Genomic DNA, 25,874 nt, shown 5'->3' on the forward strand with positions numbered 1-25,874 from the left:
TATACGGCCTCTAAAATCTCAGATCCTATATTAATTAGGCTGTGACCTCACACAAAAAAAAGAAGGGGGGTAGCTATTGCATTGGAGCATGATTGGTTGTGACCTTATTACACAAAGAGGAAGGCGTAGATATCGCATTGGAGCATATTCACAACATACGTGAAGCTCTTTCTGAACTTTGGGAAGCTGTTGACGACAAAGCCGTGGAGATTAGATACATGCAAAGAAACAATTAATTGCTTAAACAAACATTTCACTCACATTTCTCAGCTGATAGTAACTTAAAAAATAGCACAATGACTACTTAATCACTGTGAATAGAATAATTTTCAGAGATTACAGAACTGTGAGATGGAATGTAATGAACTTAAGCATCTTTTGTAATCACTTTTACAAAGCTAAATACATGACTATCAAGTATCAAGACATCTTTTTAGCATCCACTTGCTTTTCTTCTTTTACCCGATACAAAAGAATCTGACTCATGATGATACCATTGGTGAAAACCGCAAGAACAATACCCAAAAGCATACTAAACGGAGCATTCACCTGAACGCTAGTGAAAACCCTCGCCATGGACCCACCCAAGTTCATCAAACAAGTCAAGAAACTAAGCTGCCCAGTGCTCTTGCCTCTAAAATTCTTCCAAATCTGAGGCACCCTCGCGGACAAAAAAATCAAATGCTTCGAAGCGTAGAGAGCTTCAAAGACCAAACCATCAATCTTCCCAGCGAACAAAGCCGGCGCCAAAGCAAAGTACACAGCCACTCTAACCCAAGCCCCCACAGAGAGAGGCTTGGAGAAATAATAGATACAACCCATCAAGATCAAAGCTTGGATCAGAAGAAACGCAATCTCCCCGAAAGCTGAGAAGGGCAGCTTCTTGTGGAGACAGTAGGCGAGTGAGATTGTGTAACCCACGACTTCTAGCTCGAATGCTGTAACGCTAAGGCCTCTTACGCTCTTCTTGTCGACTATTTTCATTATCTAATGGATAAAGTTACAGACTTTTTTTCATTTAGGATTATATGAATCTGGGGAAGTAGAGTGTTGTGTTTTGAGTTTGGATACCTGAGGAAGCTTGACGGTCATTGAAGCAGCGACGAGGAAGTAACTGAGGAGCTTCGTGATGAGAGGGAAGAGACAGTCTTTCGCCGGAAAGTGGCCGTGCCGGAGGGAATTGGTGGCGCAGCGAAGGTCGATGCCAAGATAGTCCATCGCTTTCTCCATCGTGGGATCAACGAGAGGACCAGACGTTTGTTGCTCTTGGTCGTTGACTTGCTTTGTAGATTAGATTTTGGTTTTGGTTTGTTATATGGTATGAACCGAACCGAACCGAAATGTTCGGTAATTAATTAGTTCGGCTTTCTATTTTTTTCCTAAACAATATCAATTTTAACCGAAATTCTAAACTAACCACAATCCGAACCCAAATAACCAAACTAACCGAGTCGAACTAACCAAAATCTGAACCCAAATAACAAACTAACCAAAATAACCAATTTTTTTTTAATTTTATTCGGTCCAAACCAAAAATTTAACTTAACTAACCGCAAAACAGAAAATTTTAGTAATTTTTTTTAAAACCGAACCAACCAAAACCGAACCGAACTTTTTTGGTCCACTTAGGAGAGATTTTGACCGACCCGACCTAAACAAGTTCCGAACTAACTGATCTATTCTACCTGAATAAACCCAACCGCAGGCCTAGTTATACCCAAAGAACTAAACCAATTCGATTTTTGTTTGGTTATCCATTTTATTTTAATTTGGTACGGTTTAAATCGGTTGCGGAGCTTCTTCAAATCAGAAATTTAACCTAAAAACACGAAGAGACTTGATTTGTTCATCTTCCTTCTCCTCCTCCTCCTCCTCCTCTCCGGCACCGGGAAGCTACGATGGCGAAGAGAGAGATTAGTAGCACTCTGAGAAACCTAAAGGTTTGTCTTTTATCTTTACAAGTAGCTTTATCAATCAATATACACACATGCTTGCCTTCTATCTTCACGGTTTTGAAGCAAATCACTCGTTGATTGGAACGGGTTTGGTTTTGATTTGTTTCTTGAGCTTAAAAACTTAACCTTTAGAGCTTACCGCAAGTTATAGAGTTGATTTGGGCCAAAGTTGCAAACTTTCACTTGAGAAATTGCGTTATCAATCAATCATGTAGCTCTTACGACTTTGTATTGGTTGGTGCTCTTTGTCTGTACTCTGTAGTTTATGCAAAGGTCCGCTCTGAAAGAGGAGAAGAAGAAGAAGATTGATGAAGAGCCTAACGGGAGCTTTCCTTCCCTTGGAACTGTTGCAAAGAAGTGGTACTTGTTTGTTTAGCTTATTACTTGATGATTAATGTTTTGTATGTGTTGTCCTAACCTTTTTTTTTTGGTTGTTTTTGGTTCTTGATTGGTTACTTCTCTGTGCGCATGAATCATGACAGTAGTTCTTATAGTTTTGGTTATTTGTCAGTATGTTTGTTTGTGTTTTCTGAATGTGTGATTTTATTTTGAATTGTAGTGTGGTAATAACAGACTGGGATCCTCAGCCAGGAGCATCGTTAGGACGCATGTCGTTTCAGTCTTTCAACCCTTCTATCGAGGTCTGTGTCTGTGGCGCTATGGCCTGAGATAGTTTTTACGGTTCATGTTGTGGCTTTCTATAATAAAAACTCTTCTTTCATTAGAAACTGAATGAAGAGGCGATAAACGGTGGACAAACAGATGCTTCTCCCACGAGCTCTAGCAGTAATGGTGGAAGAATGTCTTTTAGGTCCGTCTGTGTACCCTTCGCTTTTATATTCCTTTTGGTTGGTTCAATGCGAGATCCATTTGTCACCTATCATTTGCTTCTCTTTTTACATTTTTAAAACTGTAAGTAGCCAAAACGTAATCCTCTTTCAGTGAACCGAAGAAGGTTGAGACAGGCCGGGAAACAAATGGTGGTGACTTGAAAAGGAAACAGTCCGAGGAACAAAACCATCCAAGCAAGTCCATGAGGAGCAGTGACAAACCATCACCGAGCAACAGACAAGGCGATGATGGTTTCAAGAAACCCAAGAGCTGGAGCGGTTTGAAACCACCAAAATCTCAAACCAAAAATTAGCTAAAGCGCAGCGACCTAGTTCAAATTAGTTCACATGTTTTAGTAGATCATTCGTCAGCTGTCTGTATCATCATCATTCACATGGTGTTGATGGTTGTTTTATGCTTGTGTTTAGCTCCAGATATATGATGAAGCAGTTTTGTCTTTCAGTTAAGATTACTACAATATCATTCATGTGATGTAAGCTTCACTAGGTGATACAGCTGGCGGGATGGTTGCTCCACTAAGGGTCACTCGTTTTCATATATAACTCATCATCATGTCTTCTACAAGCAAAATTTATACTAATCGTATTAAAATTCCATGCTGTAAATTCTATAATCAACCAACACTTTCCAATATACAATATCCTATTATAATCCATTGTATGTATATACCGAAAAGAATACCAACAACTAAGTCAGTCATTTGCATTCTTCAGCAAATATTTATCAGATTTAGTACTAATGAGATTTTTCTCTTATATAAAAAAAAAACAATTAAGGTAAAAAGAAAGGCTTTCAAGTCTCAACAATTAAAAGCATTGAAGTATGAACCTAATTACAATATATAGACCAACTAAACTTATGGTCGGATGAGCATTCGGTATCGAACAATAAGGCAATTCCATAAGATCAGATCAAATAAATTAAATTTGCAAATTAATGTTGACCACTATAACTAAAGAAAACAAAAAGTCTAAAATTGTCTGAAAAGTTACGCAAGTGTAATACCGAGAGGGTCTCTTCGCATCACTTACTCTCTTCTTGGTAACACAATGTATTTCATATGTTGGTCTGCAGCTCGCATGGATTCTTGTCTATAGCCTGGCACACTATTAGAGTAGTAAACCAATTAGTCCAATTGTATTTCGGTATAAGAGCTACTAGCATTTCGTAGACATAAAGTACAAGACTTTGGAACATTGAAAAGTTCCATGTCCAAGTGTCCGAGAAGAAAAAGCTTCGGCACTAAATAAAGTCTTCATCTTTTACTAGTCAAAAAATGATGTCCATAACTTGTCAAAGGCAAACACAGATATGTATATCCCGTTATCATATTACAGTACAACTTAACTAAAATCATGTGAATACTAAGCAAAAAAAAAAAAAACCCTACAACTCTCCGTTAATCTTATAATAGATGCAATCATATCATGCAACAACCCAAAAAAATCGCCACCTTGTAATCAATCATCTACTTGGGTTTTTGGTAGTGATAACCGTAAACGCAGTGCACCAATCTCGTCTCACTGAATCTTGAACCTTGCCATCCCCAACAAAAGGTGTCCAAGCTTCTTCTCCTGCGTTTCCCATACACCAGCTTACCTTCTCCGGTGCGTTCTCAAAATCAAACTTCAACGGCGGCAATGCCGGCGGCTCTTTAGCCTTTCTGCTGGATTTATTCCTTCCTTTGCCTTCCAAATGCTGCAAACACAAGACTCCATAAGTAACCACGAGTATGAAAAATGCGAAAGGTTCAAACTTTAAACTCACGTCTGAACTGGAACCAGTGTTCTTTGCTTTCTTGCTTCCTTTCTTAGGGGTGGTTCCATGTTCCAAGTAGTAGAGTACTTCGGTCCTGGACCGAAACTTACGTCCTGTGATTGGTTCGAGATAGTACTACAAAAAAAAAAAAAAACAGAATAATACACAATATGTCATAATAACTCTTTAACAAAATCAATCTCTGCATTGGACGTTACAAAATCATCAATGACAATCTTCACCTAAAGTGGATCCCACCAGAGGAATCTAACTAACGATAATCACATTTATAACGGCCTTACCACATTAACACACATCTATTACAACAACACACTTCAAACTAAGAATCTACGAGGCGGCACTTTTGGAGATGTTGATACCTTGTCCACGGAACCAGCTTTAGCGCCGGAGGCTCGGACCTTATCTTCGACTCTCCAGCCAGGTGGCAGCCAGCTGTTGTCTAATGGCGCCGAACGCTTCCGCGACTTCGATCCCGAGTTATCCGGCGATGGATTCACCTGATCTGACATCCCGATCGCTTCGCTGTCTCTCTGAACCGGCGGCTGCGTCGCGCTGCTTCCTAGGGTTCCGTCGGCGGCGGGGGTGGGGGAGGAGATGAAGGAGCCGGTGGAGAGGAGCGGATCGGGAGGGAAGTCGCCGGGGATAGATCCGGGTTGGGTTACGTGATCCGACGGTGTGGGGATTGACATGGGAGTTGGATGTGATTCGTCCTCTCTGTTTCTGTGGTTTTTCGAGTTGGGTCAAAGTTAAAACCGAAATCGAATAATACTAAAATCACTCTTATCTGTATTGTGCTACGCGCACTGTACCGAACCGTCCTGTTTGTTAACTCAAGTAATCTTATTTTAATTATTTTCTTGCATATTCACAACGTAGTTGTAATTACACTGCGAGAGGAAAATTTTGAAAGTTATATGTAATTGATAGGAGATTAATTAAAGAAGAATTGCTTAGGATACTCCTTTTTTTTTCTTTTTTATCGTAAAAAGAAACTCCAAAAAAAAGCCCAAAATAAATTTTATCAAATAGTAAATAATTAAATATATCTTTTTTTATAAAAAAGATCTTTTTTAAATTATAAAAATTTAAATGTGAAATTATAAAAAAGTTATTTTTATTACTTTTATTTTATTTTTTTAACTTTTATATATCTCATAAAGCAAAGAGTAGAAGAATCTTTTGCTTCTTTAATGAATTTTTTTGGTCATTTTTCTCGTTGAAATTTTTTTTGAAACAATTTTTTTAAAAAACTATTTAATAAAATTGTCCTTAATCAAAATCAAAAAGACAATAAAAGAAACACTATTGGTGTGATATACATAATTATTAAAAAAATTTACTGACTTTGGTTGAGTTGCTTCAAATCAAAATTACAAAGAACAATTTGCATAGAAATATGATTATATAAACAAAAATTGTAATTGGTAGAAAAAAAATCAATTTAAAGTTTTTCTTTTTATCATTTTCTTTTAGTTCGGATATCCTTCTCATGAGTTTTGATTAGAAGCATTTTCTATGCACAATTGACGGTCCAGATTCGTCGTACTCCGCTTTTGCAATCCACATCTATAAATTACATAGCAATATTACCACAGATAAAATGTTAATATTTAAAAAATGTTGATTATGTTTAAAATGTTTTTACCTGTTGGAAAGTGCTGAGTGAAGCCAATATAGAACCACCGATCCAAACACTGTACTTCCTCTCCGGTGGAGCCACAACCTTAATCTTCATACTACTTGGAGCCAAGGCCGTAATCTCTTTGCTCATTCTATCACCAATCCCACCAAACATTGTGGTTCCACCACTTAGCACAATGTTCCCATACAAATCTTTCCTAATATCCACATCACATTTCATGATAGAGTTATATGTGGTTTCATGGATTCCTGGATTTTCCATTCCAATCATTGATGGCTGAAATAGAACTTCTGGGCACCGGAATCGCTCTGCTCCAATAGTTATCACTTGTCCGTCAGGAAGCTCGAAGCTTTTATCAACAGAGGAGCTTGTGTTGGAAGTCTCTAGCTCTTGTTCGTAGTCTAGAGCAATGTAAGAGAGCTTCTCTTTCATGTCTCTAACGATTTCACGTTCAGCAGTCGTGGTGAAGGAGTAGCCACGCTCTGTCAGGATTTTCATAAGGTAGTCCGTTAGGTCACGACCAGCTAGGTCAAGACGTAAGATTGCGTGCGGAAGAGCATAACCCTCGTAGATTGGTACCGTGTGGCTCACACCATCTCCAGAGTCCAAAACAATACCTAAACCAACAATTGCAAATGAACCAATCAGGGTGACCATTAAAACCAAGTTTGATTTAAAAAATCCATATCTAATAGAACAGTTACAATGTTTTGACCCAAGCCAAAACATAAATAGAGCAATTAGAAAATAATCATGTATACTGGAATTAGTATTAAGCCAAACGAAATACCAGAGTAAAACAAAACGAATGTAACCAAACCAAATACACCTAAAGTCATTATAATTTATACAAACGAGAAATAAAATAAGCTATAAGAAATGTTCATTACAAAACAGACTGGTTCAATACCCTAGCCGAGGACCAATCTATAGTGAATTCATCAAGCATAAACCTAATTGAACTAATGCAATAGTTCAGAAAATTAGTTACCAGTTGTACGACCACTGGCATAGAGTGAGAGAACGGCTTGAATGGCAACATACATAGCTGGAGCATTAAATGTCTCAAACATGATCTGAGTCATCTTCTCACGGTTAGCTTTCGGATTAAGAGGAGCTTCGGTTAAGAGAACAGGATGTTCTTCAGGGGCGACACGAAGCTCGTTATAGAAAGTGTGATGCCAAATCTTCTCCATGTCATCCCAATTGTTAACAATTCCATGCTCAATCGGGTATTTGAGAGTCAAGATACCACGTTTTGACTGAGCCTCGTCTCCAACATAAGCATCCTTTTGTCCCATCCCAACCATCACACCCGTGTGACGAGGGCGACCTACAATGCTCGGGAAAACCGCTCTTGGTGCATCATCACCCGCAAACCCCGCCTACACCATAATAACTTGCTTAAGTATTTTATGGTATATAGTTATGTGACACATAACATTTAGAGAAACTTTACCTTAACCATTCCAGTTCCATTATCACAAACAAGTGGTTGAATATCTTCACCGTCAGCCATCTTGAAGTACTATCTGTATATAAATCAAGACTAGTAACAAAAACATTTTGGGTCGCAAAAATGATTCTTTGTAAAAATTGAATATGTTCATAACCGAATCCATGGTCACGTAAATTCCTATTGAACATACTACCTATGGCCACGTTAAATACTTTTTTGATTGTAAATTTTATTAAACTATTCGTAAATCCTGTTCGAAATAAACTATTTTTAAATCCATACATTCAATTTGTTATCAATCATTTATACCATAAAAACCCTCGAAGCTGTATAAATTTTAAAGAATGTTTAATATAACGAGCCATGTTAAATGAAAATGATTTACAACACATTTTTTGAGATTAAATGATACACAACACATCCAAGCAGATTATTGTAAAACTTACTAGACATTTCGGTGTGTCTTATCAATTTCGATGGAAGTAAATCAAAATTGATCCTAAAATGCCAAATAACAAAAGGTAATCAGTCAGTCACCTGGTGGATTCAACGACGAAGAGATCCTGAAGCACCCGTCTTGAATAGGTTCAAAATTTCTGAAAATATCAAATGAGCTTTCCTTTATATCGCTCGAATGCTAACATAACCTTGGCCGTTCGTTCTTCGCTGGAACCTATATCTAAGGGTATGATGACAAGTGTACACCTATTTTTGGACAAAAGAATAAATTACAGCCAAACCTGAACGCAAACTACTGTTTTGGTCCCTGGTTCTCCGGAATAATCGGATCAGTAAAAACTCGTTACTGAAATAGGCTTTTCAAAGTATGGATCATCGGGTAACTAATTATAAATATTAATATTAGTAAACCTTGATTGAATAACTAATTATAAATATTAATATTATTTGGATTATAAACTTTATTTGAGAAATTCCACCAATAGATGTCTAAAATATATGGTTGTCTTCTCAGTTCGAACCATTCACCAAGAGTCCAAGACCTGTGTTTCTTCCTTCCTTTTCTTTTCTTTGATAAATAGAGGATCCTAAGCTTATTAATGTCCATAAAACCATGGATATGGTTAATCTATCTCAATCAAGAAGTTGACATTTTGAATGTCTTGGGGGGTTAGGGAACTGTACGATTTGAATCTTGAAATTTTCAGTGCATTTTATTTGACTGCAAGCAACGTCGGAATCTTGGTGACTTAGTGGTTTTCACTAGAGTAGGAGTTGTGTTGTTGGTCCAGATCATGATTAGACTCTTTTCTAGTACAAAATTATTAGCTCCACATGTGGCCACGCGAATATGATCTATTCCATACGGTCTATTTGAATATCCAGAAAAAGTTTATATGTAGATTACATCTCTTATCCAACCTAGACTCCCTACCTGACGAGAATGGGCTTACCCAACCTTCGCTGCCACCCCTGGAGAAAAAGCTTTGGAGTTCGTTATGGAAGATCAAAGCTCCGGCTAAAATTAAGCATTTCCTTTGGAAAGCACTCTCTGGTGCTGTGGCGGTTATGGATAGACTTCGGAGCAGGGGAATTCAGGTTGACACTACGTGCAAAGTGTGCAACAGTGGTATCGAGACAATCTGCCATCTTTTGTTTACTTGCCCAATGGCCAAAGACACTTGGGAACGGTCGGCTATTACACTACCGGCTGCAGGTTTCTCTACCAATTCTGTCTTTCTCAACATATATCATCTGTTAGAGCAGAGTAATAAATTCCCAAAGAACTTGAACGTGAACTCTTTTCCTTGGATCCTTTGGCATCTATGGAAGGCGAGAAATGGACTGGCTTTTGAGAGGATTCAGTACTCCTCTGTGTTTGTTGTAACTCGGGCTAAAGAAGAAGCTAATGTGTGGTTTGAGGTTAACTCTCCAAGAACTGAGGCATCACAAGTACCTCACCCTACTGGTGATAGTGTTAGCTCTTGGGCTAAACCCCCTACGGGTTTCTTGAAATGCAATGTGGGAGTCTCTTGGGTAAGTCAACATGTGCATTGTGGTGTTGCTTGGATCTTACGTGACAATAAAGGCAAAGCTATCCTTCACAGTCGGCGTGCCTTCTCTAATGTTAAGTCACAGCGAGATGCCGAGCTCTTAGGCCTTCAGTGGGCAGTCAAGGACATGGTCAACACCCATCAACACAACATCATTTTTGACTCCTCATGCGGGTTGGCAAGGGATACTTTCCTCAATATCTCAAATCACATAGAGCAGGCTCCTATTACAAACGAGATCAAGTACATGTTGTGCTCGCTGCAAGATTGGAGTTTTCATCATTCTGATCAAAGGAAGAATACTATTGCGCAAGAGATAGCAGTTAGTGTAACATCGGACCATCGTTGCCATTCTTACATAGCTGTTGGTGCACCGTCTTGGTTATCTCGGAGGGTGGCTAGCGAGGCTATGGCTTAAATGGCTGGAGGCATCCCTTTCTTTATTATTTCTTTTCTTTAGATGTCTACTGACATTCTTTCTTTACTATGTTGGTTTCTGTCACTGCCATTCGTTTTTTTTGTTTTTGGGATGTCGTCTCCCTTAACCCTTTAGTGGGTGTACTTCTGTGAATCTTCATGATTCCATTTGAATAAATTCATTCAGTGTTAAAAAAAAAATTAGATTTCTTATCCAGGAATTAGATCTGTGTATTTAATAGATCCGTACAAAAAAAAAAGGTCAGAATTTTTCAGCCTAACCCACATAGATTCTTTGAATGGGCCTACCCATTCTAAACTTGTACAGTCACAAAAACGACGTTGCTTGAAGAAGCCAAACAAATTAACTTGAGAAAATGCTTTTTGGATCTACTTTTGTGAATTATGATAGTGATCAAGCAAACTAAACTCATAATACACTGAAAAGTTTTGACCAAAAAAAAAATAATAAAATAAAATAAAATACACTGAAAAGTAAAACTACGCTACTGATGCGAAGTCTTTTTTTAAACAGCTTTTTTTTCTTTAATTATTATCAAAAGGACTTTAATCTTTTTAATGCGATGTCTTTTTGTTACCGAAAATTGTAGTATACTAAAGGCTTTTTAGTTCTAGTTATCATGAAAATGTTGTTAAACTGATCTATTTTATATATTATTTATGATCTTTCTAATTATCCTTGCGGAAGACTTTGTCATTAGACTTCCTCAAAATGATGTTTTTAGTATCAATCTCAGAATGTTTGGCCAATAATCGATGGGACAACATTAGGCCGTATTGATATTAGATCAGATTGGATTGTTTGGATTGAGATCTGATACCATGTTAAGCTAGATGAGCTTCAACCTAAGACCAATTGGTGATAAGTAGATTGACTAATCTATCTTATTTATTATTTATGATCATCTCTTCCAACTACCGATACATGAGACTTTTAATCCCATTTGCTCCCCTAGCTTTCGTTCTCTAATACATGACTATGATACCAAATTAATCTAAATAGACTTTCAATCTAAAATCAGTTCTCATTTTAGGTTGAAAGTCCATCTAGCTTTCCGAGTCTTTCTCGTATGCTCACAATTTTCTCTCTATGTGGGGTGAGCTCACCTTGTGTGACACCGGGAGCCTTAGTATTAAGAGATTCGAATGATTTATTATTTATTTAGTGATAATGTAACAATCATATGATTTTTACATGATTTAGTCTCATTCGAACAGTATTGCAAATTAGGTTCCGATAAATTATCTATTTTTATTATTATGGCTTAAGCATGTTTTACTTTTAAGTTTATTTTTGGACAATTGACCTACAATATAAATATATATTGATAAGATAAGTAGCAATCAATTTTTAAAAATCTATCCACATATACCACACATACCAAAAATCGAAATTTTATAAAAAAAATAATTAAAAACGACGAACTGAACAAGAGGTGAATAGGCGAAACTGGAAAGACACTCACTGCATAAGATAATGCCTATCTTGGATAGGATCGAGTCGTATACAATGGCCAAATAAGTTAATCCAACTGAATCTAAACGAAACCACAAGAATACAATTGTTTAGTTAAGTTGTCTTTTCATAAGTACTGGCATAGAGTAACTTAATTACAAATTAATTAGTAATGGCAGTTGGTCATATTTCTTGTTTGTCGGCAACACTGGTCATTCAGGAACGGACTCCTGCAATATAGTTTTTTTTTTTTGTAAACGTCTCCTGCAATATAGTTATTATGACACATCGTATATTCAATAGGTATTAGTGTTAACAATTTCAAATAATGATTCATGCTCATAAAAGAGCATGAAAAAATAGAAAGCAAAGGTGCATGTGAATGATATTGTTTATTTGAGGAGCGTATACCTCTATTGTGCAAGAAAATAAGGAAATGGAAAGAGTTGATCAAACACCAAAAGGCTAAAGATGTTCGGCTGATATTTCACAAAAGAAGGGAGAGGAGGTTACAAAGCAAGTTATCATAATTAAGAGAAATATTTGCACTACTCTAGCTTCTTGAATAAAACCTTAAGCACGTGGGTTTCATTTGGCTTGTTGCATATAATGGGGATAGATGGTGCATATAATGGGGATAAATGGTTTAATACTAAAGTTTTACGGAATAGTTTTTTTTAATTATAAAAAAATATATTTGCAGAACACAGTTACGACAAATATCACAATATAAATAGGAGGCAAGTGTTTATAAATAAAGCAAGCAAAATATAAGCTTTAGAGATTTTACTAGAATGCAGGTTTAGTTTTATAACGCAAACAAGGGAAAATTCCTTCAAAATACACAGACTAATTTTCATTTGGTAATAAAATACACAAACTATTTTGACTCCCCGTTTAATACACGAATTAATTTACGTTGCCTATTAAATACATAAACTTTCGAAATTCGCAGGTTTCACACATAGTTTTAGACGGTGTTATCTATATTTAACGGAGGTGAAGACGACGTTAGTGTTTAATTAAACATGTGCTTAATTTATGAAAAGAAAATTCCTTAAAAATACACGAACTAATTTTTATTTGTTAATAAATACACAAACTAATTTTCATTTGTTAATAAAATACACGAACTATTTTGGATCCCCATTTAATACACGAATTAATTTTTGCTTCTCATTTAATACACAAACTTTTAAAATTTTCAGATTTTACACATCGATTTAGACGACGTCAACTATGTTTAACATGATTTAGTGGATGTCAACTATGTTTAACAAAAGTGAAGTAGATGTTAGTGTTTAGTTAAACATGTGGTTAAACTGCGAAAGGCAAATTCTTTTAAAAATCCTTCTGATAGATTATATTGGTAGTTTTCTTCTTCATAACACTTGCATAGTGTAAATTAACCTTGATTGACAAAAAATAAGAATCGAAAACTAATTCCAAAATCAGAAACTCGTTTAAAATTACCTAGTTTTCTTCGTCATTTTTCATGACATGGAAATCATCTCCACTTTGAAGCAATATAAAATGAAATCAAAGCGAAGAAGAAGAAAAGGAACAGAGTTTGATGAGTAAAAGAGGTTGGAATAGATTAGGGTGTCAAACTTGAATTGAAGCTAGCTTGAATATAAGTATCAATCGATTCGAGAGGTTTTGGTTGAGGGTGAGCGTGCTTTTCACTTTTAACCATACGTTTAGTTAAAACTAAAGTCATTTCTGTTATACGTAGTTGACTTCGTTTAAATCGATGTGTAAAATCTACAAATTTTAAAAGTTTGTGTATTAAATAGGAAACAAAAATTAGTTCGTGTATTAAATGGGGATCCAAAATAGTTTGTGTATTTTATTAACAAATGAAAATTAGTTCATGTATTTTTAAGGAAATTTTTTTTCATAAATTAGACACATGTTTAATTAAACATTAACGTCGTCTTCACTTCCGTTAAACGTAGTTAACGCCGTCTAAAACGATGTGTAAAACCTACGAATTTTAAAAGTTTGTGTATATAATAGACAACACAAATTAGTTTGTATTAAACGGGAATCCAAAATAGTTCGTGTATTTTATTAGCAAATAAATATTAGTCCGTGTATTTTTGAGGAATTTTCCCCGCAAACAAAGGTGTGGAATAAATGTTTTAGATATATTTCAAACCATGGGTCAAACAATCAATACTGCTAGATATTAATATACAACAAAGTAAAATAATCTTTGAATGTTTGATTTCCTTGTGCTTATTGAATTTATCAACGCAGAATAACAATATGAGGATGTAGGAACTGTTGCATACTAGGAATAATGTTACAACTTACAATGGACACGAAGTACTTTGTTATAGTTCTGTTACATTTAACCCAAAAAGCGTCGCAAAACGTATCGCAAAATAAATGAGGCCATGCAGTGTTTAGTAATCACTTGCTACCCAGTGCCAAAAGGAAAAAAAAAGATATTTAATGTGCAGAGAATGTTTACCTCTTCGATCAATATGAGAACGTAGCCTGCAAAAGTTGAAGAAATGAGGGTAATTTCACAAATTTTGAATTTTAACAAAAAACAGTTTTGGATCTGGAGTCGTGTAACTTTTCAGGTTAAATACGACGAATCGGTTATGGACTACTGAATCTAGTAATTTGCTCTACGAACGTATATAAAGTTTCAATGTGAATATATATATATATAGTCTTGATTGTTTAAAGCTGAATGATAAGGCTAGCATATGTTGAGTTGAATTGTTTCCAAGTGTCATCGGTGAAGATTAGGCTTCGTCACTGAGTTGTATTGGTTGAATTTTTAAGTTTATTTATCGAAGTTGGAATCTCTGTATATTTTTGGTGGTGTTTGTCTACATGTGTAATTATTTATTGGTTAGAACATTAGAAGATGTTATAACATCTGATATAAACATAGAAATCGTAGTTAATTATATGAATATTTGGCAAAGTTGGGCTCCAGTGTCCAAAGCGAATTTCGAAATCTAATCTATTAATTTAGGGTCCTATTTTTTATCTACTGTTTAAAAGTCATTGTAGAACCATTTGTTTAACATGTTTTATGTTATATTTTATATTAATCATTTAATATACAACATTTAAACAGAAAATCAGACAGAATCTTTTTTTTTTAATTATTAATCTGTTATATATTAAATGTATTAGCACTTTAAAATATAAAGAAATCGTGCCCATTTACCTATATTTTAGGAAATATCAATATGATGTGTTAAATAAAAGGTTAAAATTAGAAATAATGCAAAAGATGTTAAAATGGTGGGTTAACTATTTTAACTTTCATATGTAATATTTATATAAACTTTCATTAAACTTATAAAATTATTTTTAATTTAAAATGTAATTATATGAAACTAAAAACATGTGTGAATGCAAAATTAAAAACATTAAAAAATTCAGTATATATTATATTATATTTAAAATGAAAGCTTTTGCAATATCTAATTTATTAAATTAAAGTCTTACGACTTTTTTATGTGTTTTTTATTTGGACCATGTCTTAGAAAATTTATTGAATTATACATAACTTAATTACAATATCATTAATATCTTAATCTTTTATTTGAAATACAAATAAGCAACTTTCCTTATAAAATTCAAACAAAATATTTAAAAACACTATTTGCAATTTATTTTCGCAATTAATTAGTTTAAATTCTGATTATTATTAAAATATAATTAAATATAAAATTAATTAAGTTTTGATTTAAAAATAAAAATTAAAATCACATCAAATAATTTAATTATATTTTACTGATAACTGAAATTTAAATTAATTAATTTTTGGGAATAAAAAATTAAAATATTTTGTTAGAATTTCTTAAAAATATTCATTTGTATTTGAAATAAAAAATTAAAAATTAAAATATATCTAATCTATTTAATTAAATTTATATTTTAGATTTCATATGTTATATTTTAATTTTGAACTATTAAACACGGGTTCATTTAATCAATTTAAATTTTATTATATATAATATTTATAAAAAAAATCTCTAATGATTTAAAGCTGGATGGAATAGAAAATTAAGATTACAATTAGTAGTTTAGAATGACTCATTTACAGTTAGAGTTGATATCGACTTATGGCTGATACTCCGTATACAAAGACTAATATTAGTTTTTTAGATTCCAGGGACGACGTCCGATCCTTTTTAAAGATAAAAAATACGAACTCAAAGAATCTATAAAGCAAAATAATTGTTTAAAATGAAACTTAGCCGCACAAAATAAATTTTTAAAATGAAACTTTACCGCGCATGGCGCGGGTTCTATTCTAGTTAACAATTAAGGTGGGGCTCAAGATGTTGACGACTGATCTCGAACCCCTTCTCCTTTTCATGTCTCTTTGAGTTTGGTTCTTTCACGTGCCGCCATGTTCACATTTGTCATCAAATATGTAGATATATACGTATTGACCGTATGATTAATGTATTTGTACATATACACATCATTTTCCCTAGTGCATAAGTATATATGTAAGTGTACTTTACCAGAATACATTTTTAGTTTCTGTTCATACATACAGGGTTTGACATTTGTAGTATTTTTTCTGCATTTTCTGATTCAAACAAATTTTTGAAGATATAAACAAAACTGTAGTGATTTTAAAATTTGTCTGTTTTCATCACCTATTCACCAATTTTATGTTCTTTTATTCAAACAAAACATTTAAAAGTAAACAGTTGTTGTGCTGTCTCTAACATCCGTTTTGTCATATTGATTGAAAATAATAGATTTCCTGACGAGAAAAGTGTCGCTAACTCACCACTAATAAAGTCTTATCAGTAGTTACGTGGTCCTATAAGACCTTTTGGCACTTCAAGTAAATAGTATTTCATGCTTCAAGATTCTTAACAAAATTTAAACTTTTTGTAATATTTTCTGTTCGATTTATTATACAAAAACCGCATGTAATTAATTACTAATAGCTAATATATCTTCTTTTGGTTGCTTAAAAATGGAATCAAATACACCTGTTGCCTGTGTTGGTTTAAGCTTGAATGATAGCTTGAAACACAAGCTACCCTAAAACTAGTTATGATTATCCTTAAGAAAATAGGAAATATTGAAAGTATGATTACTAATAGGATTAGGATTATCTAGTCTTATATATTGAAGTGTAAGGTGTTAAATCTACTTACGAATTTGTGTGAGTGATTGAGCTTTAGTTTTGAGCTATTTTCTAAAGCAATACGAAAGTGTTTGAAGTGATTTCGATTCTTTGATTTCTATATTTGGTATCAGAGCCCTCTATTGAAATCAATAACCCGCAAGAAGAAACAAGATAACGAAGAACACCATGGCTGATGTGAAAGATGAAACCGAGATGAACAAGAAAGAAACCGGACCTTCGTCCATCAAGTTCCCGATGTTGAATGCCTCTAACTACACTGTTTGGGCCATGCGGATGAAGATTGCTCTTAAGGTGAACAAAGTCTGGGAAACGATTGACCCTGGAAGCAAACATGAAGAGAAGAACAACATGGCCATTGCGTTGATATTTCAAAGCATACCCGAAGCGTTGACGCTGCAGGTAGGACATCTCGACACAGCCAAAGCCGTGTGGGATGCAATACAGGTTCGCCATGTCGGAGCTGAAAGAGTACGAGAAGCACGATTGCAGACACTTATGGCTGATTTCGACAAGCTTAAGATGAAGGAAGAAGATAGCATCGACACCTTCGTCAGCAAGCTAACGGAAATTTCATCCAAATCAGCTTCTCTTGGTTTAATCATAGAAGAACCAAAACTTGTGAAAAAATTCTTGAAAAGTTTACCAAGAAAGAAATTTATCCACATGGTAGCATCTCTTGAACAAGTTTTGGATCTTAATGAAACCAGTTTCGAGGATATAGTTGGGAGATTGAAAGCATATGAGGAAAGAATAAGTGAAGAAGAGGAAGAAGAAGTCGAGGATCGAGAAAAGCTAATGTATGCGAGCAGTGAAGCTCAGCACGATGGTTATGGGGCAGGCAGAGGAAGAGGACGTGGTGGTCGGAGCAATTGGAGAGGAGGTAGAGGTCGAGGACGGGTTGGAAGTCAAGGTTTCTACGCGCAGAAAGAAGCTTGGAGGCAAGGTTCTTACGGAACCAAGGACAAAAGTCATATTACCTGCTTCTCCTGCGAAAAGACTGGCCACTACGCCTCTGAATGTCCTGATGCAAGGCTTAAACTACAAGAAACAGTAGAAAAGAAAGATGATGATACACGAGAAGCCGATGAACTGATGATGCATGAAGTAGTATACTTGAATGAACAAAAGGTGAAACCAAGTGAATTCAATGATCAGGAAGGCATGGAGAATCTATGGTATCTCGATAACGGAGCAAGCAATCATATGAGCGGTAACCGCTTGTTCTTTTATAAGTTAGATGAAGATGTGACTGGAGTGGTTCGCTTTGGAGATGATTCACACATCAAAATCAAAGGGAAAGGTTCTATCAAATTTATCTTGAAAGGAGGCGACAAGAAAGTATTAAATGACGTCTATTATATACCTGGCCTTAGAAGTAATATAGTGAGTTTGGGACAGGCCACCGAAGCAGGGTGCGAAGTGAGTATGAAAGACAACATATTGAAGCTGCTTGATCGAACGGGTCAAGTAATGATCAAGTGCGCAAGATCAAAGAATAGACTATACAAAGTCATTCTCCAAGCCGATATTGTTCAGTGTTTACAAATCACAGCTTCCTCCAAGTCCTCAATGTGGCATGCACGGCTAGGTCATCTTAACGATGAAACAATGAAGATGATGATGAACAGAAACCTAGTTGATGGCATACCTAATATGACGGTCGAAAAAAGGACATGCGTTTCTTGCCTACTCGGGAAACAGACAAGAAAACCATTCCCACAGACAACATCATACAGAGCAACACAACCACTCGAGCTAGTTCATGGAGATCTGTGTGGACCTATTACTCCACAAACACCAGGACAGAAACGTTATGTTTTTGTCCTTATTGATGATTTTTCTAGGTACATGTGGACGACATTACTTGAGAGAAAGAGTGAAGCGTTTAACAAATTCCAATCATTCCGGAAACTTGTAGAACAAGAAACGAAAGTGACGTTGAAAACATTCAGAACTGACAGAGGTGGGGAGTTTCTCTCAAAAGAATTCAAGGAGTATTGTGATAAAAACGGGATCAACAGACACTTGACAGCCCCGTACACGCCTCAGCAGAACGGAGTCGTTGAGCGTCGAAACCGTACCTTACTCGAGATGACCAGAAGCTTGCTAAAGCATATGAATGTACCAAATACTTTCTGGGGAGAAGCAGTGAGGCATGCTACCTATCTGATTAATAGGATCGCAACAAGATCTCTGGTTGAACAAACACCGTATGAAGCCTTAAAGACAAGACGTCCGAACATTGCACATCTTAAGGTTTTCGGTTGTGTCTGTTATGCTAGAACAGAGGCAGTAGGGAGAAGAAAGCTTGATGACAGATCGAAAGCCTTGGTACACTTGGGAGTAGAGCCTGGCACAAAAGCCTACAGACTATACGATCCTTCTAGTAAGAAGATCATTGTCAGTCGCGATGTGATCTTTGAGGAAGACAAACAATGGAGTTGGGACACGCGTGAAGCTAGCAGCACCGATGAGTCCGGCTGTTTCGAGGTTGATATAACTTCTATACGAAGTAATGAACCTCAACCCGTGGTTCATACAACAAACGAAGGAGAAATCAATGATGAAGAAATCGAAAGTGAAGATGATAATGAAGAAACAGAAAACCAGTCCACGTTGAATGTAAGAAGATCTTCAAGAATCAGTACAAAACCCTCATACTTAGATGATTACGTTCTCTTAGCTGAAGAAGAATGTGAAAGACTTTTAATGGTGATAAACAATGAGCCGTGGGATTACAACGAAGCAAAGGAGATGCAAGTTTGGGTCGACGCATGTAAGGATGAGTTATTCTCAATTGAAAAGAACAAAACTTGGATACTCGTCGATCTACCAAAGGGTTTTAAGCCTATTGGGTTAAAATGGGTGTTTAAGATTAAAAGGAATGCAGACGGAAGCATCAGCAAGTACAAAGCACGCCTAGTAGCTAAAGGTTACGTGCAAAGGCACGGAATCGATTACGATGAAGTCTTTGCACCAGTTGCTCGTGTTGAGACGATTAGGTTGGTTATTGCATTTGCAGCATCTAAAGGATGGGAAATACATCATCTAGATGTTAAAACCGCATTCCTACATGGAGATTTGAAAGAAGAAGTTTATGTTAACCAACCGGAAGGATTCGTGGTTAAAGGTAAAGAAGAAAAGGTTTATAAACTACATAAGGCTCTCTACGGCTTGAGACAGGCCCCCAGGGCATGGAACTTCAAACTCAATACGATCTTGAGGGAACTGAACTTCACCCGCTGTTCAAAGGAACCATCGCTCTATAGAAAGAAAAAAAAGGAAGACTTACTTATCGTTTGTGTATATGTCGATGACTTACTGGTAACAGGCTCATCATTAAGCTCTATTATCACGTTTAAACAAGAGATGGCTCGGAGATTTGAGATGAGTGACCTTGGAAGACTAACTTACTATCTTGGCATTGAGGTTCGACAAACTGATGAAGGTATTGTGTTGTCACAAGATCGTTATGCGAAAAAGATCCTTGAAGAAGTTGGTATGGACAATTGCAATCTTACTCACATACCTATGGATATGAATGTCAAACTATCCAAGTCAGTTCGAGAAAGAGACATCAACGAGAAGGAATATAGAAGAAGTATTGGATGTCTTCGCTATCTGTTGCACACACGGCCTGATCTATCTTTCAGCGTCGGTGTGCTAAGTAGATACATGCAGCAACCTAAAGAGTCTCACGGAGCAGCCTTGAAGCAAGTACTCAGGTACCTGCGTGGTACTACCAAGCTTGGTTTAAGGTTTGAGAGATCCGGTAAGCAAGAATTAGTAGGATTCAGTGACAGTTCTCATAACGTAGATGATGATGATGGAAAGAGTACAACCGGACATATCTTTTACCTTGGTGACAGTCCCATAACATGGTGTTCTCAAAAGCAAGAGATTGTGGCCTTATCATCTTGTGAGGCTGAGTTTATGGCAGCCACTGAAGCAGCGAAGCAAGCCATATGGCTCCAAGAATTGTTAAGCGAAGTCGTAGGAGATGATTGCAAAAGAGTGGTTATACGAGTTGATAATAAGTCTGCGATTGCACTTACTAAAAACCCTGTTTTCCATGGTCGAAGTAAACACATCCACAGGAGGTTTCATTTTATACGAGAGTGCGTTGAAAACGATCAAGTCGAGGTAGAACACGTTCCTGGAAATGAACAACGAGCTGATATTCTTACTAAGTCCCTGAGCCGAGTTCGTTTTGCTGACATGAGGAGTCTTATTGGAATGCAAGTAGTGTGTGAAGATGAAGTCAAGCTTAAGGGGGAGAATGTTGGTTTAAGCTTGAATGATAGCTTGAAACACAAGCTACCCTAAAACTAGTTATGATTATCCTTAAGAAAATAGGAAATATTGAAAGTATGATTACTAATAGGATTAGGATTATCTAGTCTTATATATTGAAGTGTAAAGTGTTAAATCTACTTACGAATTTGTGTGAGTGATTGAGCTTTAGTTTTGAGCTATTTTCTAAAGCAATACGAAAGTGTTTGAAGTGATTTCGATTCTTTGATTTCTATAGCCTGTTGATAGGTATATATATTCCTGAAGGAAAACTTTGGAAAAGGCAAGCGAAATTAAAACAAACCTTTCGGCGATACATCGCGTGATGCCATGAACTTTTCTAGTTCAGACAACACAAAAGGTATATATATTTGTTTCTTACAAGTTTTCGATTTATTCAAATAGTCTAAATGTATATTTATGTATAAACGTTATGTTTTATTTACACTTAAGAAACATAAAGAATCAAAGTTAAGTAATAATCACAAGTGTGAGTTTGGGGAAAAGAAATAAGAAAGCATTCATTTCAATTCACTAACCATATCAAAGAACATTGCAATTTTTATCGTTTCTTGAAAATGAAATAGTAATATTTTAATCGGACTGGTAAGATTAAAAAAAAAGTAAAAAACTAATGAGGCTGAAGATTTCAAACTTGTGGCGCCGTAAAGATTTGAATTATTAACCCCAATTTCCAAACCTAACCACCAATTTAATTTTAACTTATTTCCAAAAAGCAATATACAATTTACAATTTTTCGTTTTAACTTTTTCCTTCAAATGAAATTCAAACAAGCATCTGCAGATTTTTTTCAGATTGATACGTACAGAGGTAATCATTTCCAAATAAAGGAAAGATGATTCACATTTCACACAACTAAAAATTGAAATTCTTAATAAAATATCAACCAAAAAAATAAAAATTAAAGCAAGCGTGGTCTAATACTAAACAACCAGTGCAAATGATTTCTGGTCTAACGTTCTAAGACTTTGTACCTGATGAAGTACGAAACGACACCGTTTCAACAGATTCTTGATTACTCTGTTTCTTCTCTCTGTTCACCGTCGCAGGAGTCATGAACTTCAAGAACGAACCTTCTGACACAACCGAAAGTTCCGGTTTTTGCTCTCTCCTCTTGGCTTCCTCGATCATTCTCCTCCTCAGCTTCTCTTCCGCGTCCCTCATGAACTTGAACTTCGGCGGAGGCGAAGAAGACGACTTGAAAAACTTGTTGAACTCAAGCTCACCCTCTGTTTCGAACAGAGGATTGAACTCGTGGTGCGAGTAAGACCCCAAAGGAGACGACTTTAGTGCTGTCGGAGAAGCCAATCCAGGGGTACTACAGTCATTTACTCCGGTCGGAACATCGCTCAAGCTCCTCGTCCTCGATCTCGACTTCCCATCGTCAGATTCCAAATCAGCTTTGGTCTCTTCCATGATTGTGAAGAGAAACCTCTGGTTGTGAAGCTTCATGAGCTCTGCTTCAAACCCTTCTTCTCCTCCTCCTCCTTCCAGATGTTTCATCAAGCCAAGCTCCAAATCTTGATTCCTCGGTGTTTCTCCTTCGCTTCCGCCGTTGTTGGCATGTAAAGACTGAGGCTTTTTGAAGCAGAAGAGCTGGATAAGTTCCTTAGCGTACCCAGTTTGTTGTTGTTGCTCTTCTTCTTTCTCTTCCTCACTCTCTTGGCTTATGACTCTCTTCTTGTGCTTCTTCCATCTCAGAAGGTAATAGACTTCTGCAATAAGAGCTAAGAGAAGAAACCCAAACACCAAACTCAACCCAATCCCTAACTTAATTATAGTCTTCATCTTGCTCACCCAAAATGCTCACATCACATGGGGAGAACCCAAAAAAAAAAAAATCCTAAATTTTGGGTCCTTTGTGTGATACTACAGAGGAATGAAGCAAGATTTGGTTTACCCTTGGCAAGATATTTTAGCAGCAATTAATATTGTTAGAGGAGCAAAAGATGGAAACTTGCCTTGATGGTGAGCAAAAATTACGGTTGAAAGAGAAAGATTAGATTTGTGTATGTGTGTGAGATATAGATAGAGGAACTTCTCTTTCAAAGCAATTTAGGTTCACAAGTTGGGTGCCTTGTAATACTTGGCACAGGAGGGCCAAGTCGTGGTGCCTTTAACGCAACAATTTGAATTAAAAAGAGAAATTAGAATGCACTTTAACAAAAATCAGTAGGCCCAAATCAGTATTGTCAGTGAAAACTGAATTAGATGTAAAACAAGTGTAAACCGTTCAAAAGTAGGTATCATGTTGTCAAAATGCGAAAACAACAAACAATATACATTCATCAGCAATATTGCTTATTTAGTTTTTTTTTTCTTTATTGATATATTTTTATAACCAGATGTCATTTCTGTCTAAAGTTTGAGCTGCTCACTTAATTTGAAACTTTTAAGTTTAATTGTGAATTTGTTGATAGTTTTTTTCATCAGATATTCACTAAAGTTTGGAGTTATTTTTGAACAGTATCTATATTACAACTGAGATAGTTCGTTTAACATTTTGGATATAGTTAGAAATTAGAATGCAGTTTTCATCACAACCTTCCATTATATACACATTTAAAATTTTACTTTAAATTCACTAACAATATTATAATCTATGTTATAAATAAATATTTTAATATTTTCTCTCTCTCTCTCTCTCTCTCTCTCTCTCTCTCTCTCTCTCTCTCTCTCTCTCTCTCTCTCTCTCTCTCTCTCTCTCTCTCTCTCATCAAGCTCATCTTTTCATCGTCATCAACACATCAAATCTCTTTCGGGCAAAATCTCAGCTCAAATGGTTCTTCTTCGTCGATCAACAATGATGGATCAGCTCCAAAATCAGCTCTTCCAGCTAAAGCTTCTTCGTCAAATCTTATTCCGATGGATTCGATTCCCGATCCACCTATTTTGGTGATGATATGGTTCTTTACATAGGCTTGCTAAATCGCATCCACATTATAGAATCTGGTCGAGATGCAACAGTATGGTGAAATCTTGATACTAAACTTTGTTACAAAACCGATGTATGGAAGCATCTTAAGGTTCATGCCAATGTCGATACTCAGCTTGTATAAAGTGAAGCACTTCCCTTCCTTTCTCCGACCGAATTATCGACGATTCTTTACGTTATCCGAAAGTTCAGTACACGCAAACCTGAGAGATAATCCAGCGAACACACGTCCATCGTGCCAACTCCAGTGTGCCTCCGGAGAGAAACTCTGAAGTTCACATGGCCGTGAAGGGATGAAGAGCAATTCAGACACCAGATCTTCTCCAGTCGCCATACACGCACCCTCTCTTGACGGATCTGAACCTCAAGACAACTACACTGAACCATCTTCCAGATTTGTAACGATGACAACCAACAGCCTCGTGCCACCGCCTCAACGCTGGGAGTTAACCGAGACCAAGATAAAAATGTCTCGTCAAACTACAGACAGCTAACCCTAAAATCTGACCCATCCCAAGACCTCCCCTCCACACAGCTCGCCACCACTCCAGATCCACCTTCAGTCTGACAAGGTCCTGCTCTACCCCGGTCAGAACAGTCATCGGAACCTCCGAATTTCACCATATACCGTGAGCATATCACCGGGAAGCTTGAGAGGTGCCGAAAGGGATAAGGAAAACAAGAGATAGAGCTAAGAGGGAGACCTCCGACGCTGATAAAGTCACCGGCGTCGGAAAGATAACGCCGCCGCACTTAGAGTTCGCTAGTAGCTAGGGTTTTTCAAGAAAGATCAAGTTGAGTTTTGTTTTTTTACACTTTCGTCGTCATTTTGAAAGAGACTAGGAGTGTTCAATCCGGATATCGGTTTGGTTTAGGTTCATTTTTTTGGTTTTCGGTATTTCAGTTAGTAAAATATAACTACCATTCTAAATCCATATTTACTTCGGTGCGGTTCGGTTTATATACTGTCGGTTTTCGGTTTATTCGGTTTTATACCAAAAAACATAATTATTTAGTTTGAGATCATATTATATGAATTTTAGAATCATATTGTCAACACAGTCGTTTATTAAAAATATATTACATGTTCAAATAAATGAACAAAAAAATTAAAATTCTTCTACCATCAAATAAAATAATCAAATCTATAACTAAAATCAAACTTTGAAATTTTAAAAATAAAAATATGAAACAAAACAGAAACATGAAAGAAAAGTTTTTCCACTCTTCCATATTTAGTGTTTATTAAAGTCATACTTTTTCAATTGAACACGAAACTCTGTTTGTTTACAGATAAGAAAAAAATTGTGAAAATTTTCCATTAATTATTGTCCATCAAATTTATAATCTTCATATTAATTTAGTGAAAATTAAAATAAAACAAAAAAAATCAAAAGAAAACTTAGAAAATAAGATGTCTGAACTACGATGTATTATTATTTAATTATAGTTCAAGTGTTTTACAAATTAAGGTTCTTTATTACTATAAAATTATGGTAATAGTTATTAACATAAATTTAACTTATGTAACAAATAGATTTTCATGTATTGTTATAAAATATATACATATTTACATGTTTTTACTTTTAATCGGTTTTGTTTGGTTTATTCAGTTTAATCGGTTATATACCAAACCATATCCAAATCCTACGGTTTTTATAAAATTATATCCATTCGGTTTATATGGTATATACCAAAACCAAACTATATTGTCTATTTTGGTTCGGTTCGGTTCTGTACGGTTCGGTTTTACCATATTGAATAATGGTTAAATTAATACGGTTTAATAGTTTTGTTGGTTAATTTGTTCCGGATAATTCAAGCATATATAAACCGCACTGTTGTAATCGAAACCTTCAATGAAAATAACAAAAAATAA

At 35.8% G+C, this 25,874-nt stretch overlaps 5 protein-coding genes across 6 annotated transcripts; 1 reads left to right on the forward strand and 4 right to left on the reverse strand.

The window, feature by feature from the left end:
• Positions 1-236: 236 nt before the first annotated feature.
• LOC103851577 (mannose-P-dolichol utilization defect 1 protein homolog 1) lies at positions 237-1,335 on the reverse strand. Its single transcript, XM_009128448.3, has 2 exons — positions 1,072-1,335; positions 237-987 (listed from the first exon to the last, which is right to left on the reverse strand). The coding sequence occupies exons 1-2, from the start codon at positions 1,228-1,230 to the stop codon at positions 421-423; spliced, it is 726 nt and encodes a 241-aa protein (XP_009126696.1). The 5' UTR covers positions 1,231-1,335; the 3' UTR covers positions 237-420.
• Positions 1,336-1,758: 423 nt separating this feature from the next.
• On the forward strand, positions 1,759-3,279 carry LOC103851578. The gene is made up of 5 exons (XM_009128449.3): positions 1,759-1,940; positions 2,218-2,315; positions 2,515-2,596; positions 2,681-2,766; positions 2,898-3,279. The coding sequence occupies exons 1-5, from the start codon at positions 1,899-1,901 to the stop codon at positions 3,097-3,099; spliced, it is 510 nt and encodes a 169-aa protein (XP_009126697.1). The 5' UTR covers positions 1,759-1,898; the 3' UTR covers positions 3,100-3,279.
• A 771-nt stretch (positions 3,280-4,050) lies between these two features.
• LOC103851580 (methyl-CpG-binding domain-containing protein 6) lies at positions 4,051-5,518 on the reverse strand. The gene is made up of 3 exons (XM_009128450.3): positions 4,946-5,518; positions 4,575-4,700; positions 4,051-4,505 (listed from the first exon to the last, which is right to left on the reverse strand). The coding sequence occupies exons 1-3, from the start codon at positions 5,273-5,275 to the stop codon at positions 4,272-4,274; spliced, it is 690 nt and encodes a 229-aa protein (XP_009126698.1). The 5' UTR covers positions 5,276-5,518; the 3' UTR covers positions 4,051-4,271.
• A 234-nt stretch (positions 5,519-5,752) lies between these two features.
• Positions 5,753-8,293, reverse strand: LOC103851581 (actin-12-like). Of its 2 annotated transcripts, XM_033283298.1 has the most exons (5): positions 8,225-8,293; positions 7,688-7,760; positions 7,220-7,613; positions 6,232-6,845; positions 5,753-6,152 (listed from the first exon to the last, which is right to left on the reverse strand). In XM_033283298.1, the coding sequence occupies exons 2-5, from the start codon at positions 7,745-7,747 to the stop codon at positions 6,087-6,089; spliced, it is 1,134 nt and encodes a 377-aa protein (XP_033139189.1). In that variant the 5' UTR covers positions 7,748-7,760; positions 8,225-8,293; the 3' UTR covers positions 5,753-6,086. The 2 variants fall into 2 exon arrangements, with proteins under 2 accessions (XP_033139189.1, XP_033139192.1); XM_033283301.1 differs by lacking the exon at positions 8,225-8,293 and having other exon boundaries at positions 7,688-8,174.
• A 13,487-nt stretch (positions 8,294-21,780) lies between these two features.
• LOC103851582 lies at positions 21,781-23,650 on the reverse strand. The gene has a single exon (XM_009128451.3). It carries the CDS (start codon positions 22,846-22,848, stop codon positions 22,021-22,023), a length of 828 nt encoding a protein of 275 aa, XP_009126699.1. The 5' UTR covers positions 22,849-23,650; the 3' UTR covers positions 21,781-22,020.
• Between the last annotated feature and the right edge of the window lie 2,224 nt (positions 23,651-25,874).

The sequence above is a fragment of the Brassica rapa genome, chromosome A02 (genome assembly GCF_000309985.2).
Source record: "Brassica rapa cultivar Chiifu-401-42 chromosome A02, CAAS_Brap_v3.01, whole genome shotgun sequence".
Classification (NCBI taxonomy): Eukaryota; Viridiplantae; Streptophyta; class Magnoliopsida; order Brassicales; family Brassicaceae; genus Brassica; species Brassica rapa.

What these genes read in the sequence shown, in the direction of transcription:
- LOC103851577 (XM_009128448.3), bottom strand. Translation starts at nt 1,230, where the DNA reads ATGGAGAAAGCGATGGACTATCTTGGCATCGACCTTCGCTGCGCCACC. An exon ending in TGACCGTCAAGCTTCCTCAG is followed by an intron (nt 988 to 1,071) that starts GTATCCAAACTC and finishes TTTATCCATTAG; the next exon opens with ATAATGAAAATAGTCGACAA.
- LOC103851578 (XM_009128449.3), top strand. Translation starts at nt 1,899, where the DNA reads ATGGCGAAGAGAGAGATTAGTAGCACTCTGAGAAACCTAAAG. An exon ending in GCACTCTGAGAAACCTAAAG is followed by an intron (nt 1,941 to 2,217) that starts GTTTGTCTTTTA and finishes TGTACTCTGTAG; the next exon opens with TTTATGCAAAGGTCCGCTCT. An exon ending in GGTGGAAGAATGTCTTTTAG is followed by an intron (nt 2,767 to 2,897) that starts GTCCGTCTGTGT and finishes ATCCTCTTTCAG; the next exon opens with TGAACCGAAGAAGGTTGAGA.
- LOC103851580 (XM_009128450.3), bottom strand. Translation starts at nt 5,275, where the DNA reads ATGTCAATCCCCACACCGTCGGATCACGTAACCCAACCCGGATCTATC. An exon ending in AAGCTGGTTCCGTGGACAAG is followed by an intron (nt 4,701 to 4,945) that starts GTATCAACATCT and finishes TTTTTTTTGTAG; the next exon opens with TACTATCTCGAACCAATCAC. An exon ending in ACACTGGTTCCAGTTCAGAC is followed by an intron (nt 4,506 to 4,574) that starts GTGAGTTTAAAG and finishes TTGTGTTTGCAG; the next exon opens with CATTTGGAAGGCAAAGGAAG.
- LOC103851581 (XM_033283298.1), bottom strand. Translation starts at nt 7,747, where the DNA reads ATGGCTGACGGTGAAGATATTCAACCACTTGTTTGTGATAATGGAACT. An exon ending in TGCCAGTGGTCGTACAACTG is followed by an intron (nt 6,846 to 7,219) that starts GTAACTAATTTT and finishes TTGTTGGTTTAG; the next exon opens with GTATTGTTTTGGACTCTGGA. An exon ending in CACTCAGCACTTTCCAACAG is followed by an intron (nt 6,153 to 6,231) that starts GTAAAAACATTT and finishes TGTAATTTATAG; the next exon opens with ATGTGGATTGCAAAAGCGGA.
- LOC103851582 (XM_009128451.3), bottom strand. Translation starts at nt 22,848, where the DNA reads ATGAAGACTATAATTAAGTTAGGGATTGGGTTGAGTTTGGTGTTTGGG.